At 44.6% G+C, this 13,981-nt stretch overlaps 1 protein-coding gene across 8 annotated transcripts in view; it reads left to right on the top strand.

Annotated features, from left to right (window-relative positions):
• MAPK9 (mitogen-activated protein kinase 9) overlaps positions 1–13,981 on the top strand; it is a 60,341-nt gene that overhangs the window by 26,918 nt on the left and 19,442 nt on the right. For all 8 annotated transcript variants that reach the window (XM_015141643.3, XM_015141647.3, XM_015141642.3 and 5 more), the window contains 2 exons: positions 1,822–1,880; positions 4,832–4,970. In XM_015141643.3, the coding sequence (XP_014997129.1) occupies positions 1,822–1,880; positions 4,832–4,970 (198 nt within the window). The remainder of the gene's footprint in view (positions 1–1,821; positions 1,881–4,831; positions 4,971–13,981) is intronic.

Genomic DNA, 13,981 nt, shown 5'->3' with positions numbered 1-13,981 from the left:
AAGGCACACCAGGGCAATAAAACAAGACCCCATCTCTTGAAAAAAAAAGTGTCAACTGGGCGCTGTGGTGCACGCCTGTAATCCCAACACTGGGAGGCCAAGGCAGGTGGATCACCTGAGTCAGGAGTTTAAGACCAGCTTGGCCAATGTGGTGAAACCCTGTCTCTACTAAAAATACAAAATTTAGCTGGGCATGGTGGCGGGTGCCTGTAATCCCAGCTAATCGGGAGGCTGAGGCAGGAGAATCGCTTGAACCCAGGAAGCGAAGGTTGCAGAGAGCCGAGATCACACCATTGCACTCCAGCCTGGGCGACAAGAGTGAAACTCCATCTCAAAAAAAAAAAAAAAGTATCTGAGAATGTCTGTTACTTCAGAATCCCCCAGCACTACATACCATTGATTTTTTTTGTTTTACTTTTGCCAATTTGATAGATAAATGATATTTTTATTTGTGAGGTTGTCATTTATTTTTATGTGTTTTGGTAATTTAATTTTTATGGCCTTTATCCATTTTTCTTTTGGACTGCTGGTCTCTTCTGCATTTGAAGGAGGGGTTTTTTTTTTTTTTTAATATTAAAACTATTGCCCTTTACTTCTTTTTTTCCATTTGACTATGTTGTTGACATACTGATTTTTTATCGCCTGTTTTTTTGTTTCATTTTAATGTAATCAGATCCCTTAGGTTTCCTGTCAGGTTTAGAAAAGATTTTTCTACACCAGGATTATATAAATGTTTATCATATTCTGATGTTTTATTTCATGTTTTAGATTTAAATCTTTGTTCCATTTTGAGTTTATCTTGGTATAAAGATTGAAATATGGATGCAGTTTTATTTTTGTCCTTAGCTAACCGATCACCCCAATCCTATATAATGGATAATTCATCTTTCCCTCAGTCATCTGGAATGACTTAAGTTATATGTTTGGTGCCTAAGCCGTGGGACTCGCTGTTTACACCATGGGGTGTATTGGTTCGTTCCCGCACTGCTGTAAAGAAATACCTGAGACTGTGTAACTTATAAAGGAAAAGGTTTAATTGACTCACAGTTGCACATGGCTGGGGAGACCTCAGGAAACTTACAATCAGGCGGAAGATGAAAGGGAGGCAGGCACCTTCTTCACAAGGCGGCAGGAGAGAGAAAAGTAAGGACAAAGTGGGAAGTGCTCCTTTTAAAACCATCAGATCTCAGGAGAACTCACTATCACAAGAACAACATGGGGGAAACTGCCCCCATGATCCAGTCACCTCCCCCCAGGCTTCTCCCTAGACACGTGGGGATTATGGGCATTACAATTCAAGATGAGATTTGGGTGGGGACAAAGCCAAGTCGTGTCAGAGTGCCAGGATGGAGGCCTGCAGCAGGATCAGCTCTTAACCCTCTTTAAGTAAAAATACAATGCTATGAGGCCTTTCACTTTGTCACACCAAAAATATGAGCTTAGCCTTCATATTTCAAAACTTTTTAGAAATTTGTGCATAGTATTTAAGTTTTCAGAGTTAACATACTGCTTTATTTAGTGTTTTGTTACCCATAACTTCTACTTTTTTATGTTCAAAAAGACATTATGTGTTTAAATTCTGTAATAATTAAGTCACTAGGGACACATGAAGGTGATTTGATTAAAAGTGCATCTTTCCTTTAATTGATGTTTAATTTTTCTCAAATGCCATGTAATTGGTAAAAGCAGTAATAATAATAAGTACTGAGTTCTGCTGTGATTGTTTTCCCCAGTTTTAATGCTTTTCGATATTAAACTTAATTTTTGTAATCAAGTAGAGTCATCTGACATATTGAAGTACAATTAATTTTCTCTTTTCAGATTATTAGTTTGTTAAATGTGTTTACACCACAAAAAACTCTAGAAGAATTTCAAGATGTGTAAGTATCATTTTTATTCAGTAATGCACTGTACATCAAAGCGTGAACATCTAGAAAAGGCAGCAACTGCTTTTTATACTTAGGAAACGTAGGTGGCAATACATTTTGTGACATCACAGATAACTTTCTCTGTTGCAGAGAAATATTTAGAAAATTTGATGGTAATATTAATTATTTGTACCACATGGGTTTTTGTCTTCATAACAGATAAAGGATGACTGGAAAGAATTCTTCAGAGCAGACCAGGATCACTAATGTGTTTTGCTGAACTATAAAATGTTTTTCTCAAGTCCCTCATAGCCAGGATTTTAGGGTTCAGGAATTTATGAGTATTATTTGTAATGATTAAGGCACTAATTCTATTTAAGATTCTATACTTCCAGAATCTTAAGTAGAATCATCTTACTAACAGTGCAATGAAGTATTAATCTATTGAGAGGCGTAATGCCCAACTTCATCCTTAATTTATTGGTGTGTTCAGTCATTAACAAGTATCTGATTGCCCTCTGTGTGCTGGGCGCTCTCTGGGACTTGGCATACTTGGCTTCCCTGGAGCCTGTCAGGAAAGACAGACAGGTAACATGATAAATGAGGAACGCGTGTAGTCCAATAGAAAGTGCTAGGTGCTGGCCGGGCGCGGTGGCTCACGCCTGTAATCCCAGCACTTTGGGAGGCCAAGGTGGGCGGAGCACAAGGTCAGAAGATCGAGACCATCCTGGCTAACACGGTGAAACCCCGTCTCTACTAAAAACACAAAAAATTAGCCGGACGTGGTGGCGGGCCCCTATAGTCCCAGCTACTCGGGAGGCTGAGGCAGGAGAATGGCGTGAACCCAGGAGGCGGAGCTTGCAGTGAGCCGTGATCGCGCCACTGAACTCCAGCCCGGGCAACAGAGCAAGACTCCATCTCAAAAAAAAAAAAAAAAAAAGCGCTAAGTGCTGTGGACAAAGGGTCAGGCTGGGTCAGGGGATCAAAAGTGCTGAGGGTTGGACTTGAGGCTGCAGTTTTAAATAAGGTGGCTGGGGAAAGACCTCCGTGAGTTGGTGACATGTGGAGAACGCCTTGAAGGAGATCAAGAAGTCGGTCCTACAGATGCTTGGGGGCAAGTAGAATGGAGATAGAAGGAACAGACAACGCTCAGGACAGCAGCGGATTCCCGCCTGGTGTTGTCCAAGACCGTCAAGAGGTGGTGTGGCTAGAGATGAGGGAGCAGGGGAAGAGAAGAGGGTGAACACTGCGGGCCCCCAGGCCGTTGTCAGGATGTCTTTTGCTCTAAGGCAAGTCAGAATAAGAGTCTTAGCAGAGCGGTGAGCTCGCCTGCCTTCTGCTTTAAAAGCATGACTCTGGCTTCTCGGTTGGTGACCCACTGTGAGGGGTGGGGGCGCAGAACATCAGTTACTGCTATTGCAGCAATTCTGTTAAGGCATTTTGGAGGGTCTGTTTGTCCCAGAGGGGTGAGAGGGGAAGAGATTGGATGCTGAAATGGTTCTAAAGGTAGAGCCACAGTATTAGCTGATAGATCAGATGTGTGGTGTGAGAGAGAGGAACTGAGAATGACACCTAGATTTTTGGCCCGAGCACCTGAAGGATGAAGGAGCTCTCAGCTGAGACGAGGAAGGCTGTGAGAAGGCAGACTGGGCTAGGGGTGGAATCAGGAGTTCAGTTTCGGACGTGGCTTTAAGACGCCTGTTGGACATCAAGGTGGAACTGGGAATAGGGAGGCAGAGGAATGAGCCTGGAGTTCAGGAGATACGTCTGCATTGAAGGTAGGACTTTGGGAGCTGACGGCCTATGACTGAGATCACGAAGAAAGTGAGTGTTGTCACAGAAGAGAAGAGGGTCAGGGACCAGTTGCTGGGCATTTTGACAGCAAGAAGTTGGAGACAGGACAGGGCAGGACCAGCTAGGATTATAGGACTGGCCAGTGGATTTAGCAGCATGGAAGCCATCACTGGCCTTGAAGAGGACAGTTTCAGCAGAATGGCGGCTGCACAAGCCTTATCCAAGTGGGATTAAGAAAAAAATGGGAGAAGCCTGGGTGCAGTGGCTCATGCCTATAATCCCAACACTTTGGAAGGCCTGAGGTGGGTGGATCACTTGAGGTCAGGAGTTTGAGACCAGCCTGGGCAGCATGGCGAAACCCCGTCTTTACTAAAAATACAAAAATTAGCCAGGCATGATGGCTTTTTTTTTTTTTTTTTTGGTATTTAATTTTCAGTTCTGGGAGTCCGAGGCATGAGAATGACCTGAACCCGGGAGGTAGAGGTTGCAGTGAGCCGAAATCACGCCACCTGCACTCCAGTCTGGGTGACAGAGTGAGACCCTGTCTCAAAAAAATTTAAAAAATAAAACGAAGGGAGAAGAATTGGAGCTAGCACATGAGATGCCTCTTTGGGGAGTTTTGCTGGCAAAGGGAGCAAAGAGTTGGGGAGTTGCTGAGTGGGGAGTGTGGTCAAGTGTCCTTTTTGTTGTTGTTGTATGATCACTTTTAAACACATATATATATTGTAGGGAAGTTTAAAGTCACAACAAAATTGAGCGGGAGGTGCAGAGTTCCTGTCTATCCCTGGCCCCCAATATGCAGAGCCTCCCCCATTATCAGCATCTCCCACCAGAGGGTACATGTGTTGTGACTGATGAGCCTGTAACAGCATGGTCTTTAGGCTGGTAAGGAGGATTTCAGCCAAAAATGTAAGAAGTAGGAAACTGTGTGTGTTTGAGATTCTATTTACCATGCTATTAAAGGTTTTTTGTTTGTTTAATTTTTAACTTGTAAGACATTAAGTGTTATTTATATATTCTTTGGAAAATTTTTAGAAAGTTCCATTATACCAAGTTATCTTTTTACTTTAGCCAGTGCAGTGATTGGAAGTAGGTTACCGTTTCATGAAATTTAGTCATAAAGGAACTTTGGATAATTTTCAAATACATAACTGACCTTTTCTTCTCAGGTATCTGGTTATGGAGTTAATGGATGCTAACTTATGTCAGGTTATTCACATGGAGCTGGATCATGAAAGAATGTCCTACCTTCTTTACCAGATGCTTTGTGGTATTAAACATCTGCATTCAGCTGGTATAATTCATAGAGTAAGTAGTGATGTATTAATTTTATTTTTAAAACATAATCATTTGGTTGTCATAATCCTTTACGTACAAAATAACATTTAAAAACAATTGTTAGGGTTGAAAATCCAAATGAATGATGGAATCATATTGTGTTGTAAGAGAGTCGTTCTAGGAAGCCTCTGTGGAGCCGCCCGGCGTGCCAGGCCAGGTGAGCTGCCGTGGACACGGCCAGATACTGCACTCTCGGTCAGATACTGCACCGGCCTGCCAGGCTAGGCGAGCTGCCGTGGACACGGCCAGATACTGCACTCTCGGTCAGATACTGCACAAGAATACATTTTTTTAAACTTTTCATTTTAAAGTAACTTAAAACTTAGAGAAAAATTACAAGAATAGGACAGAGAACTTCCAACTACCGTTTGTCTACGTTCACCTATGGTTAATATTTTTGCCATATTTGAAAGCCCATTTTTAATGAGCAAGGAACTTAGAGGCCAAGTAGTCAGTGAGACAGCTGCTTGAGAACTAACTTTCTTAAATAATGACCCAAATATCCATTTCTCTTATCCTAAAATTCTGCCCTGCCAGCTTCCCTGCGTCACTGGTGGGAGTGACCTGGCCCCGTGCCACAAGGGTTCAGAGCAGACCTGTGGGCTCGGCACAGGCTGGGATTTGACTGACAGTGTGACTGTACTGTCAGGAAACACATTTAATAAACTGGGGAGCTAGGATATAATTCTCACTGAGCTGATTTTACAAGTTTTGTTATTATTACTTGTACAGCTGTGTAAGCAGACTATCACGATATAATTGTTTTTAGCAATTTGATACCAATACTTTTATTAGCAAAGAAAATGAAATAAACTTCTTCCTGCCAAAAAACAGTACATTTTTCATAAAAAAGAAAGATGGAATTGATGTAAAAAAAAAAAAAGAGCCACTGACAAACACAATCTATTTATAACTTGTATAACATTTCATTCATGTGCATGTTTTGAGCATTGTGGAATATTTAATTTGCATCAGGCTTTCCAAATTCCTTAAATTTATAAGATTTGTTTTCAGTGGGAGTTCTCAGATGACTTTTTTTTTTTTTTTTTTTTTTTTTTTTTTGAGACGGAGTCTCGCTTTGTCGCCCAGGCTGGAGTGCAGTGGCCGGATCTCAGCTCACTGCAAGCTCCGCCTCCCGGGTTTACGCCATTCTCCTGCCTCAGCCTCCCGAGTAGCTGGGACTACAGGCGCCCACCACCTCGCCCGGCTAGTTTTTTGCATTTTTAGTAGAGACGGGGTTTCACCATATTAGCCAGGATGGTCTCGATCTCCTGACCTCGTGATCCGCCCGTCTCGGCCTCCCAAAGTGCTGGGATTACAGGCTTGAGCCACCGCGCCCGGCCTCTCAGATGACTTTTGAAATAATTATTAAAATGAAAACTTATTGGCAAACTACTAGGGTTTAGATACAGAATACCTTCTTGTGTTTAAAGATCCATCTCCAGTTTGCACACATCATGTCTTTGAATGTTCCCAAGAGAAACAAAGGCATCCCCACATTCTTTACATTTACAGGGCTTTTCAGAAACGAGTTCTTTTATATCTTCAAGTAGAACTGGAAAGACTGAAGACATTACCACATTGTTTACATGCATAGAATTTTTCCTCCAGTAGTAGTTTTTTTTTTTCGTATTTTCAAAGGAAAATGGAAACGTTGCATATGCTTTTTAATGTGTTCAAAGGTAACTGGAACATATAAAGGCGTCATCACACTTCTCTTATGCATATTATGTAAATTATACTGTTTTCCTCCAATATAATTTCTTTCATGTTTTCAAAGATAACTGAATTAACTGAATGTTTTCCCCAAATCCTTACATTCTCAGGATTTCTACAAAGTATGAGTTCTTTCATGTTTACATACAGGACTGGAATACCTAAATGCTTTGCCACGTTTCTCACAGTCAGAGGGTTTCTCTCCGGTGTGAGTTCTGTCATGTTTATATAGAGAACTGGAATATCTAAAGACATGACCACCTTCCTTACAGTCAGAGGGTTTCTCTCTGGTGTGAATTGTCATGTTTCAAGGTAATTGAAGCAACTGGAGGCCTGACCACATTTTTTACACTCTCAGGGTTTCTCTCCAGTATGAGATTTTTCATGTGTTTGAAGGGAGCTGTCCAATCCCTGAAGGTGTTACCACTTTTTCTTTCTTCTTTTTTTTTTTTTTTTTTGAGACGGAGGCTTGCTCTGTTGCCCAGACTGGAGTGCAATGGCACGGTCTTGGCTCACTGCAAGCTCCACCTCCCAGGTTCAAGCGATTCTCCTGCCTCAGCCTCCCAAGTAGCTGGGATTGCAGGCACCTGCCACCACACCTGGCTGATTTTTTTTTTTTGGTAGGGACGGGGTTTCACCATGTTGGCCAGGCTGGTCTCGAACTGCTGACCTCATGATCTGCCCGCCTCGGCCTCCAAAGCACTGGGATTTACAGGTGTGAGCCACCGTGCCTGGCCACATTTTTTATATTCATAGGGTTTCTCTCCAGTATGAGTTCTCTCATGTGTCTGAAGGTAACTGAACCAACTGAAGCCTTGATCACTTTTTTTTTTTAAATTTATTTATTTATTTTTTTTTGAGACGGAGTCTCGCTCTGTGGCCCAGGCTGGAGTGCAGTGGCCGGATCTCAGCTCACTGCAAGCTCCGCCTCCCGGGTTCCCGCCATTCTCCTGCCTCAGCCTCCCGAGTAGCTGGGACCACAGGCGCCGCCACCTCGCCCGGCTAGTTTTTTGTATTTTTTAGTAGAGACGGGGTTTCACCGTGTTAGCCAGGATGGTCTCGATCTCCTGGCCTCGTGATCCGCCCGCCTCGGCCTCCCAAAGTGCTGGGATGACAGGTGTGAGCCGCCGCGCCCGGCCGTGACCACATTTTTGACATTCGTAGGGTCTCTCTCCGGTGTGGCTCTTTCGTGTCTTCTTAGGGGACTGTGTTGACTGAAGGCTCTGCCACATTTTCTGCAGTCGGCGGCTTCTGTCCAGTGTGTTCTTTTCTGTCTTCACACGGAGCGGGAACGACTCGAGCCTTTGCCACATTTCTTACATTTATAGGGTTCTCTCCTGTGTTACTTCTTTTATATTTCTGAATGGAACTAGAAAGAGTGAGTCTTTTACCATATTTCTTAAACACATCGAAGATTTTTCACCATTGTGAGCTGTTTTACATTTTTTTCAAAGTAACTACAGAAACTGAATCGTTCCCCACATTTCCTACATTCATAGGGTTTCTGTTCAGCATGAGCACCTCTGTGGCTGTGAAGGTGACCAGAATGTCCAGAGGCTTTACCGCATTTCCGACATTTACAAGGTTTTTCCCCACCGTGCGTTCTTCCATGTCTTTGAAAAGAACTGCAAAATCTCAAGGCTTTACCACCTTTCTTCCATTCACAGGGTTTTTCTCCAGTGTAAATTACTTTGTGTCTTAGAAGTAAATAGAGAAACTTAAATGTCCTCCCACATTTCTTACATTTATGAGGTCTATTACCAGTGTGTGTTACCATGTGTCTTTGGACATTCACATTGTTTACATTTGTATGGCTTCACCCCACGTTTCTCACGTTCATATAGTTTGTGTCCAGAATGAGGTAAGATGTGCCTATTAAGGGGTGAAGGACATATAAAGACTTGCCCACACACACTGCATTCACATGAATTTATATCAGCAGAAATTTTCTTCTTCAGGTTCAGATTTGGAATCTGGCCGAATATTTCTCCACAAGGACTACCTTCTTTACATTCACAGAGTCTTTCTACCATAGGACTTCTTAAGTTTTTTCCAGAATTATTGAAATGACTTTCAATGTTCTGGTCTTCCCATTTGTTTCCATTTCCTGGCTTCCGGGGTTCTCTGGCATCCTGCTTAGGGATCTCCAAGGTCACAGGGTGACAGAGTCTGAGGCAGAGCCACCTAGGCCTCCTGGGCCCGAATTTTTTTAAAAAAAACAAAGTATTGAGTGAGACTAGAGGCAGAGATAATATAATTTTATCGGAAATAGATGTGCTTAGCATTCCCTAAATTATTACTGTACTAATTTTATTGACAGATTGCCATTAGATTTTATGTTCCAACAGCAAGAGGTCGTATTTTTGCTGAACTGAAAACTGAATGTCGGGAAGGAGCTAGTGAGAGACAAGAACAGCGGAGCCTGTTGTTACAGAAATGAGCAGATGGGTTTTAGGTGGTGGAGTGGTAAAATAACTTTTTCAGATCTGCTGTGCCAGCAAAGGTTGGTTCTATCACAGCTAGTGAAGCCCTCCCTTGGGGGCAGAGCCCACTGACCCACAGAGGGCAGGGTTGCCTCATCCCAAGCCTCAGGCTGTGGCCCAAGGCCAGCGTCAGGGATAGCTCTGGCCCTCCCAGGGCTAGCTGACAGCCTCCATCTGCCATCCAGTGTACTGTTATTTAAAATAGAGACCTCGCTGCCATCAGATGGTCAGTTAAAATAATATATTGGTGACTTTGTTTTAAAAATAGTAACACTAGGCTTCTGAATTAAAAATGAAGATCTCCTGATGTACCATCCTATTTCCGTTCCTGAAATGTCCACGGACCTTCATGTAATTTAAGATACTCTTAATGTCTCTTAAATAGATTTTATTAAATTCATGCTTTAGAATAATTTCCCAGATTATTAGTCGTACTACATTAGGCCTTATTCATTTTATGAGGGGAAATGGTTTGCCTGACTTGTTCCCCCTTGGGCCCCGAGGTGAGCGGGAAGCAATGGCCTCCTGTCACTGGGGCCTCGTGCGAGCTGCAGCCTCAGAGGCCTTTTTTATGAAATAGTCGGTTCCTGAGCCCGAGTCAGATGGGGCCCAGAGAAGTGTTTGGTTTGCCCAGCATGAGGTATAGAAACCTAAGACGCCGTCAGAAAATGACCCCATTGCCGTCCCTCCCTCGTGCTCACCACCCCCACCAGCCTGGCATCTTGCTGTGTCCTCCCTGTCACCTTGTTCCCTCGTGCTTCTCACATCCATGGCCTTGCCAGGCTCTCCCCACATCTGTGTCCATGTGGGAGAGTGAGGCACACTCACTGTGGGGAGGTTCCAAACATTGCACAGGTATATAAAGCAAAGAGGGAAACCCCCTCTTGCCCCTGCTCCCCGCCCCACCCCTGCCCACATCCCAGGAGGGGAGGAGCCCTAAGTTAACTATTCTGTGTGGACTGCACCATGCTTTGTCCCATCTACAGTACCAAGCACAAAGATAGACATACTTTTAATTTTGCCTATTAAAATGATTTAATACAAAACATAAATTTTAAATATTTGAAAGATAAAGTTTTGCCCATGATATCCCACCAAAGTATATACTTTATATAATTCAAAAAATGAAAAGCAAGTACCCCAGCCCTGTGTTAGCACCAGGAGATGGCCAGTGAGAGCACGCTGGTGCATGTCCTGCCTCCCTCTGTTAACTGATGTTAATACCAACATATCTGTACTTATGTCCTTTTGAACTTACATGCTAATTTAAAGACAGGATCACCTTGTATATAACTGTAGCAACTTGCTAAACAAGTAGCTTGGTTTTTTTTTAATCAAGGATCAAATAGTTCTATTTACAGAACTATTATATATTTATAGTTCTATTAAATATTTATATTTATGAAAAACAGATTCCTCCACCTCCTCTTTTATTTCTCTCTCCCTAGAAGTAAACTCCTTCAGTTCATTTAGCTGATTATTTTAGTGTCTATTTCCATATTGAAAAAATATGCTTAGCTCTTTCTTCATTGATCTTTTCTTAGTTTGGGGCATAAGATGCTGATTTAGTGGCTGGGCACGGTGGCTCACTCCTGTAATCCCAGCACTTTGGGAGGCTGAGGCGGGTGGATCACAAGGTCAGGAGATCAAGACCATCCTGGCAACACGATGAAACCCCGTCTCTACTAAAAATACAAAAAATTAGCTGGGTGTGATAGTGCACGCCTGTAATCCCAGCTACTCGGGAGGCTGAGGCAGGAGAATGGCATAAACCCAGGAGGTGGAGCTTGCAGTGAGCCGAAATCGCACCACTGCACTCCAGCCTGGGAGACAGAGTGAGACTCTGTCTCAAAAAAAAAAATAAAAAAAAAAAGATGCTGATTTAGCTTCTTACCAACCCAGCCCTCACCCTTGGCCTTCCTCGCCCTCCTCCCGGCTGGCGGATGTGATGGTGTTTGGCTGACTGCATCGTCGTGCACGTGGAAATGCTTTGGTACAGCAGACCTTCCCCTTTCCCCTTTCGGTCCCTGGAGTTAACAAACACTTACCTTTTGTTTGTTTGAGGTTTTTATTTGTTTTGGGAGATAGTTTTCTATGTTCTTGTTGGTAATTCAGCCCTAACTCTTCTATCAGGCATCTAAATTTTCTCTCAGCACATGCAGATATTTTGGGTGTTTCATCAGTTTCATCTCTTCAGGAACCTCTTCCGCAGCCTCAGCCCTGTTCCCCGTTGCACTGACTGCCCCTGCACCTGCTTGAAGGGGCTGTCCTGGATCTCCCTTGGTGGTTTTCTGGGAATTTCCTTCATCTCCCTCCCATGTTGGATTCCTTGCTTGCTGTCCTTGTCTCTCAGATTACTCCCTTGTTTTGGTGGGAGACATCCTCCAAAAGCTTCCTAAAAATGCCACAGAGGAGAGACATTTTTTGAGGCCTCAAATGTCTGAAACTCTTTATTCTGCCCTCTCCCATGGTGAGTAGTGTGGTTGTGTGTAGAATTCTTAGTTACAGATCAGTTGCGCTCAGAATGGCAGATGCAGTCCTGTGGTAGCGAGGCCCCTAGCATCGCCCCAGAGTGCCTTAGTGTCATCTGATGACTAATTTTTTTATTTTTTTTTTTAGACGGAGTCTCGCTCTGTCACCCAGGCTGGAGTGCAGTGGCGTGATCTCGGCTCACTGCAAGCTCTGTCTCCCGGGTTCCCGCCATTCTCCTGCCTCAGCCTCCCGAGTAGCTGGGACTACAGGCGCCCGCCACCACGCCCAGCTAATTTTTTGTATTTTTAGTAGAGACGGGGTTTCACCGTGTTAGCCAGGATGGTCTCAATCTCCTGACCTCATGATCCACCTGCCTCAGCCTCCCAAAGTGCTGGGATTACAGGCGTGAGCCACCGCGCCCGGCCGATGACTAACCTTTTCTAAGTGCTGTGGTTTGGGGTTTTGGTTTGGTTTTATCTCTGGAAACTTTTAAACTCAGTTCTTTATTCCTTGTATTCTGAGATGTTTTGATGTATGCCTTGATATGGACATTTTTTCTTTAGTTTTGCTGGGCACTTGGCCTTCAGTCTGGAAGCACATGTTATAGAGGTCTGAGAAATTTATATCATTTCTTTCAGAATGTCCTCTTAACTCCATTCTGTATTCTTTTTCTCTGAAGCACGAGTTAATTGACACTCATTTGCTCTTAAAAGTTCCGTTTTACAGCATTCTGTTCTTGTTGCATGGATATACTATCATCTCTGAGGATAAGCTTTTGTTAAAGGGTTTTATCACTCCCTTCATTGTCTTTCTCTACCCAGAGTTCCTTTTTTAGTGTGTTAGGTCCCTCCCTGTCACACACAAGGCTTTCCCCAAATGTCTGGTTGGATCATGTTTAAGATTGAAGCATTAGGCCAAGCATGGTGGCTCATGCCAGTAATCCCAGTGCTTTGGGAGACTGAGATGGGCAGATCGCCTGAGGTCAAGAGTTCAAGATCAGCCTGGCCAACATGGTGAAACCCCGTCTCTACTAAAAATACAAAATTTAGCCGGGCATGGTGGCAGGCGCCTGTAATCCCAGCTACTCGGGAGGCTGAGGCAGGAGAATTTCTTGAACCCCAGAAGCGGAGGTTGTAGTGAGCCAAGATTACAACGTTGCACTCCAGCCTGAGCAACAAGAACGTGACTTCATCTCAAAAAAAAAAAAAAAAAAGATTGAAGTATTAGAAGCCGACTGGAAGTGCTGAGTGAATGGGTGGATTGTTAAAGAATGGGTGTCTCTTGGGCCACAGGCAGCTGCAGGTGTCGCCTTCTGTAGGTTTTTTCTCTGGGCACCATTTAATTTCTCTGGAAAAGGCCCTTCCAGTCCCTTGGTGGAGGGATGTAAGCCTGGCTGCTGGGGTACAGGGCTGTGGGGTGGGACTGGGCTTCTCATGTGGCAGAGTGCAGACTCTCTGGGCAGCCCTGTTGCAGGCAGGCCTCGCCGTGCCTTCCCTGTTGGTGCCCACAGGACTGCGTGCTGCACCTGTGGCCCTGCACCTGGAAGCTGGGCATCAGTTTCTCTGCATGAAGGGCCAGCAGGAGTGAGGAAGGAGTGGAGCCTCACTTTTGGGATGGAGGTGGGGATCTGGGGTATCTAACTGCTACATACTTGGACTTTCAATAAAAAGAAAACTCCGAGTGCTGACCTTGCCTCGTTCCGCCTCCATAGCACCTGTGGTTCACTTGCTGAGCCTTTCCTGGGTGTCGTGGCCATTTGTGGAGGTTGGCATTCCCTTCGCTCTGCCATGGCATTTGGTACGGTCCTGCAGCTTCCTGTCTCTGTAGAGTGGGGGCTTTTCGTGGGCAACATCAGCATGCCACGGGGGGTTACACAGGCGAGGGACCGGCTGGGAGAAGGAAGGGGGAGCAGCCGGAGGAGGCAGCGAATACCAGCTGAATGCGGTGCAGTCCTGGCCCCTCAAAGGGCCGGTCCAGACTTCGGTGCAGCTCTGAGGCCTCCAGTGTCACACAGGAACAGGCCTGCCTCAGCACCCCTGCCCAATCGGCCCCTGGCTGACAGCTCTGTGAGAGGTACACCCTGGCAGGGACAGAGGATGGGTGCAGACACTGCACTGGGCCGTCTGTCACTCCCACTCCTGTGGTGGGAGACCAAGGAGTACGTTTCCGTGGCCCCCACAGTCCAGCCTGGACCCCTCAGCTCTACTTCTCCACATAAGTTGGGAGTGGCTTTCCTGTGGCGTCCATGGTTCTCTTCCTCAGGGGAACTCTGGAAGACAGAGGTTAGTGGGACACCCTATAGTCCCTGTC

The sequence above is a fragment of the Macaca mulatta genome, chromosome 6 (assembly GCF_049350105.2).
Source record: "Macaca mulatta isolate MMU2019108-1 chromosome 6, T2T-MMU8v2.0, whole genome shotgun sequence".
Taxonomy (NCBI): Eukaryota; Metazoa; Chordata; class Mammalia; order Primates; family Cercopithecidae; genus Macaca; species Macaca mulatta.
The sequence above is the reverse complement of the archived record's forward strand: the minus strand, read 5'-3'. Positions and strand labels throughout refer to the sequence as shown.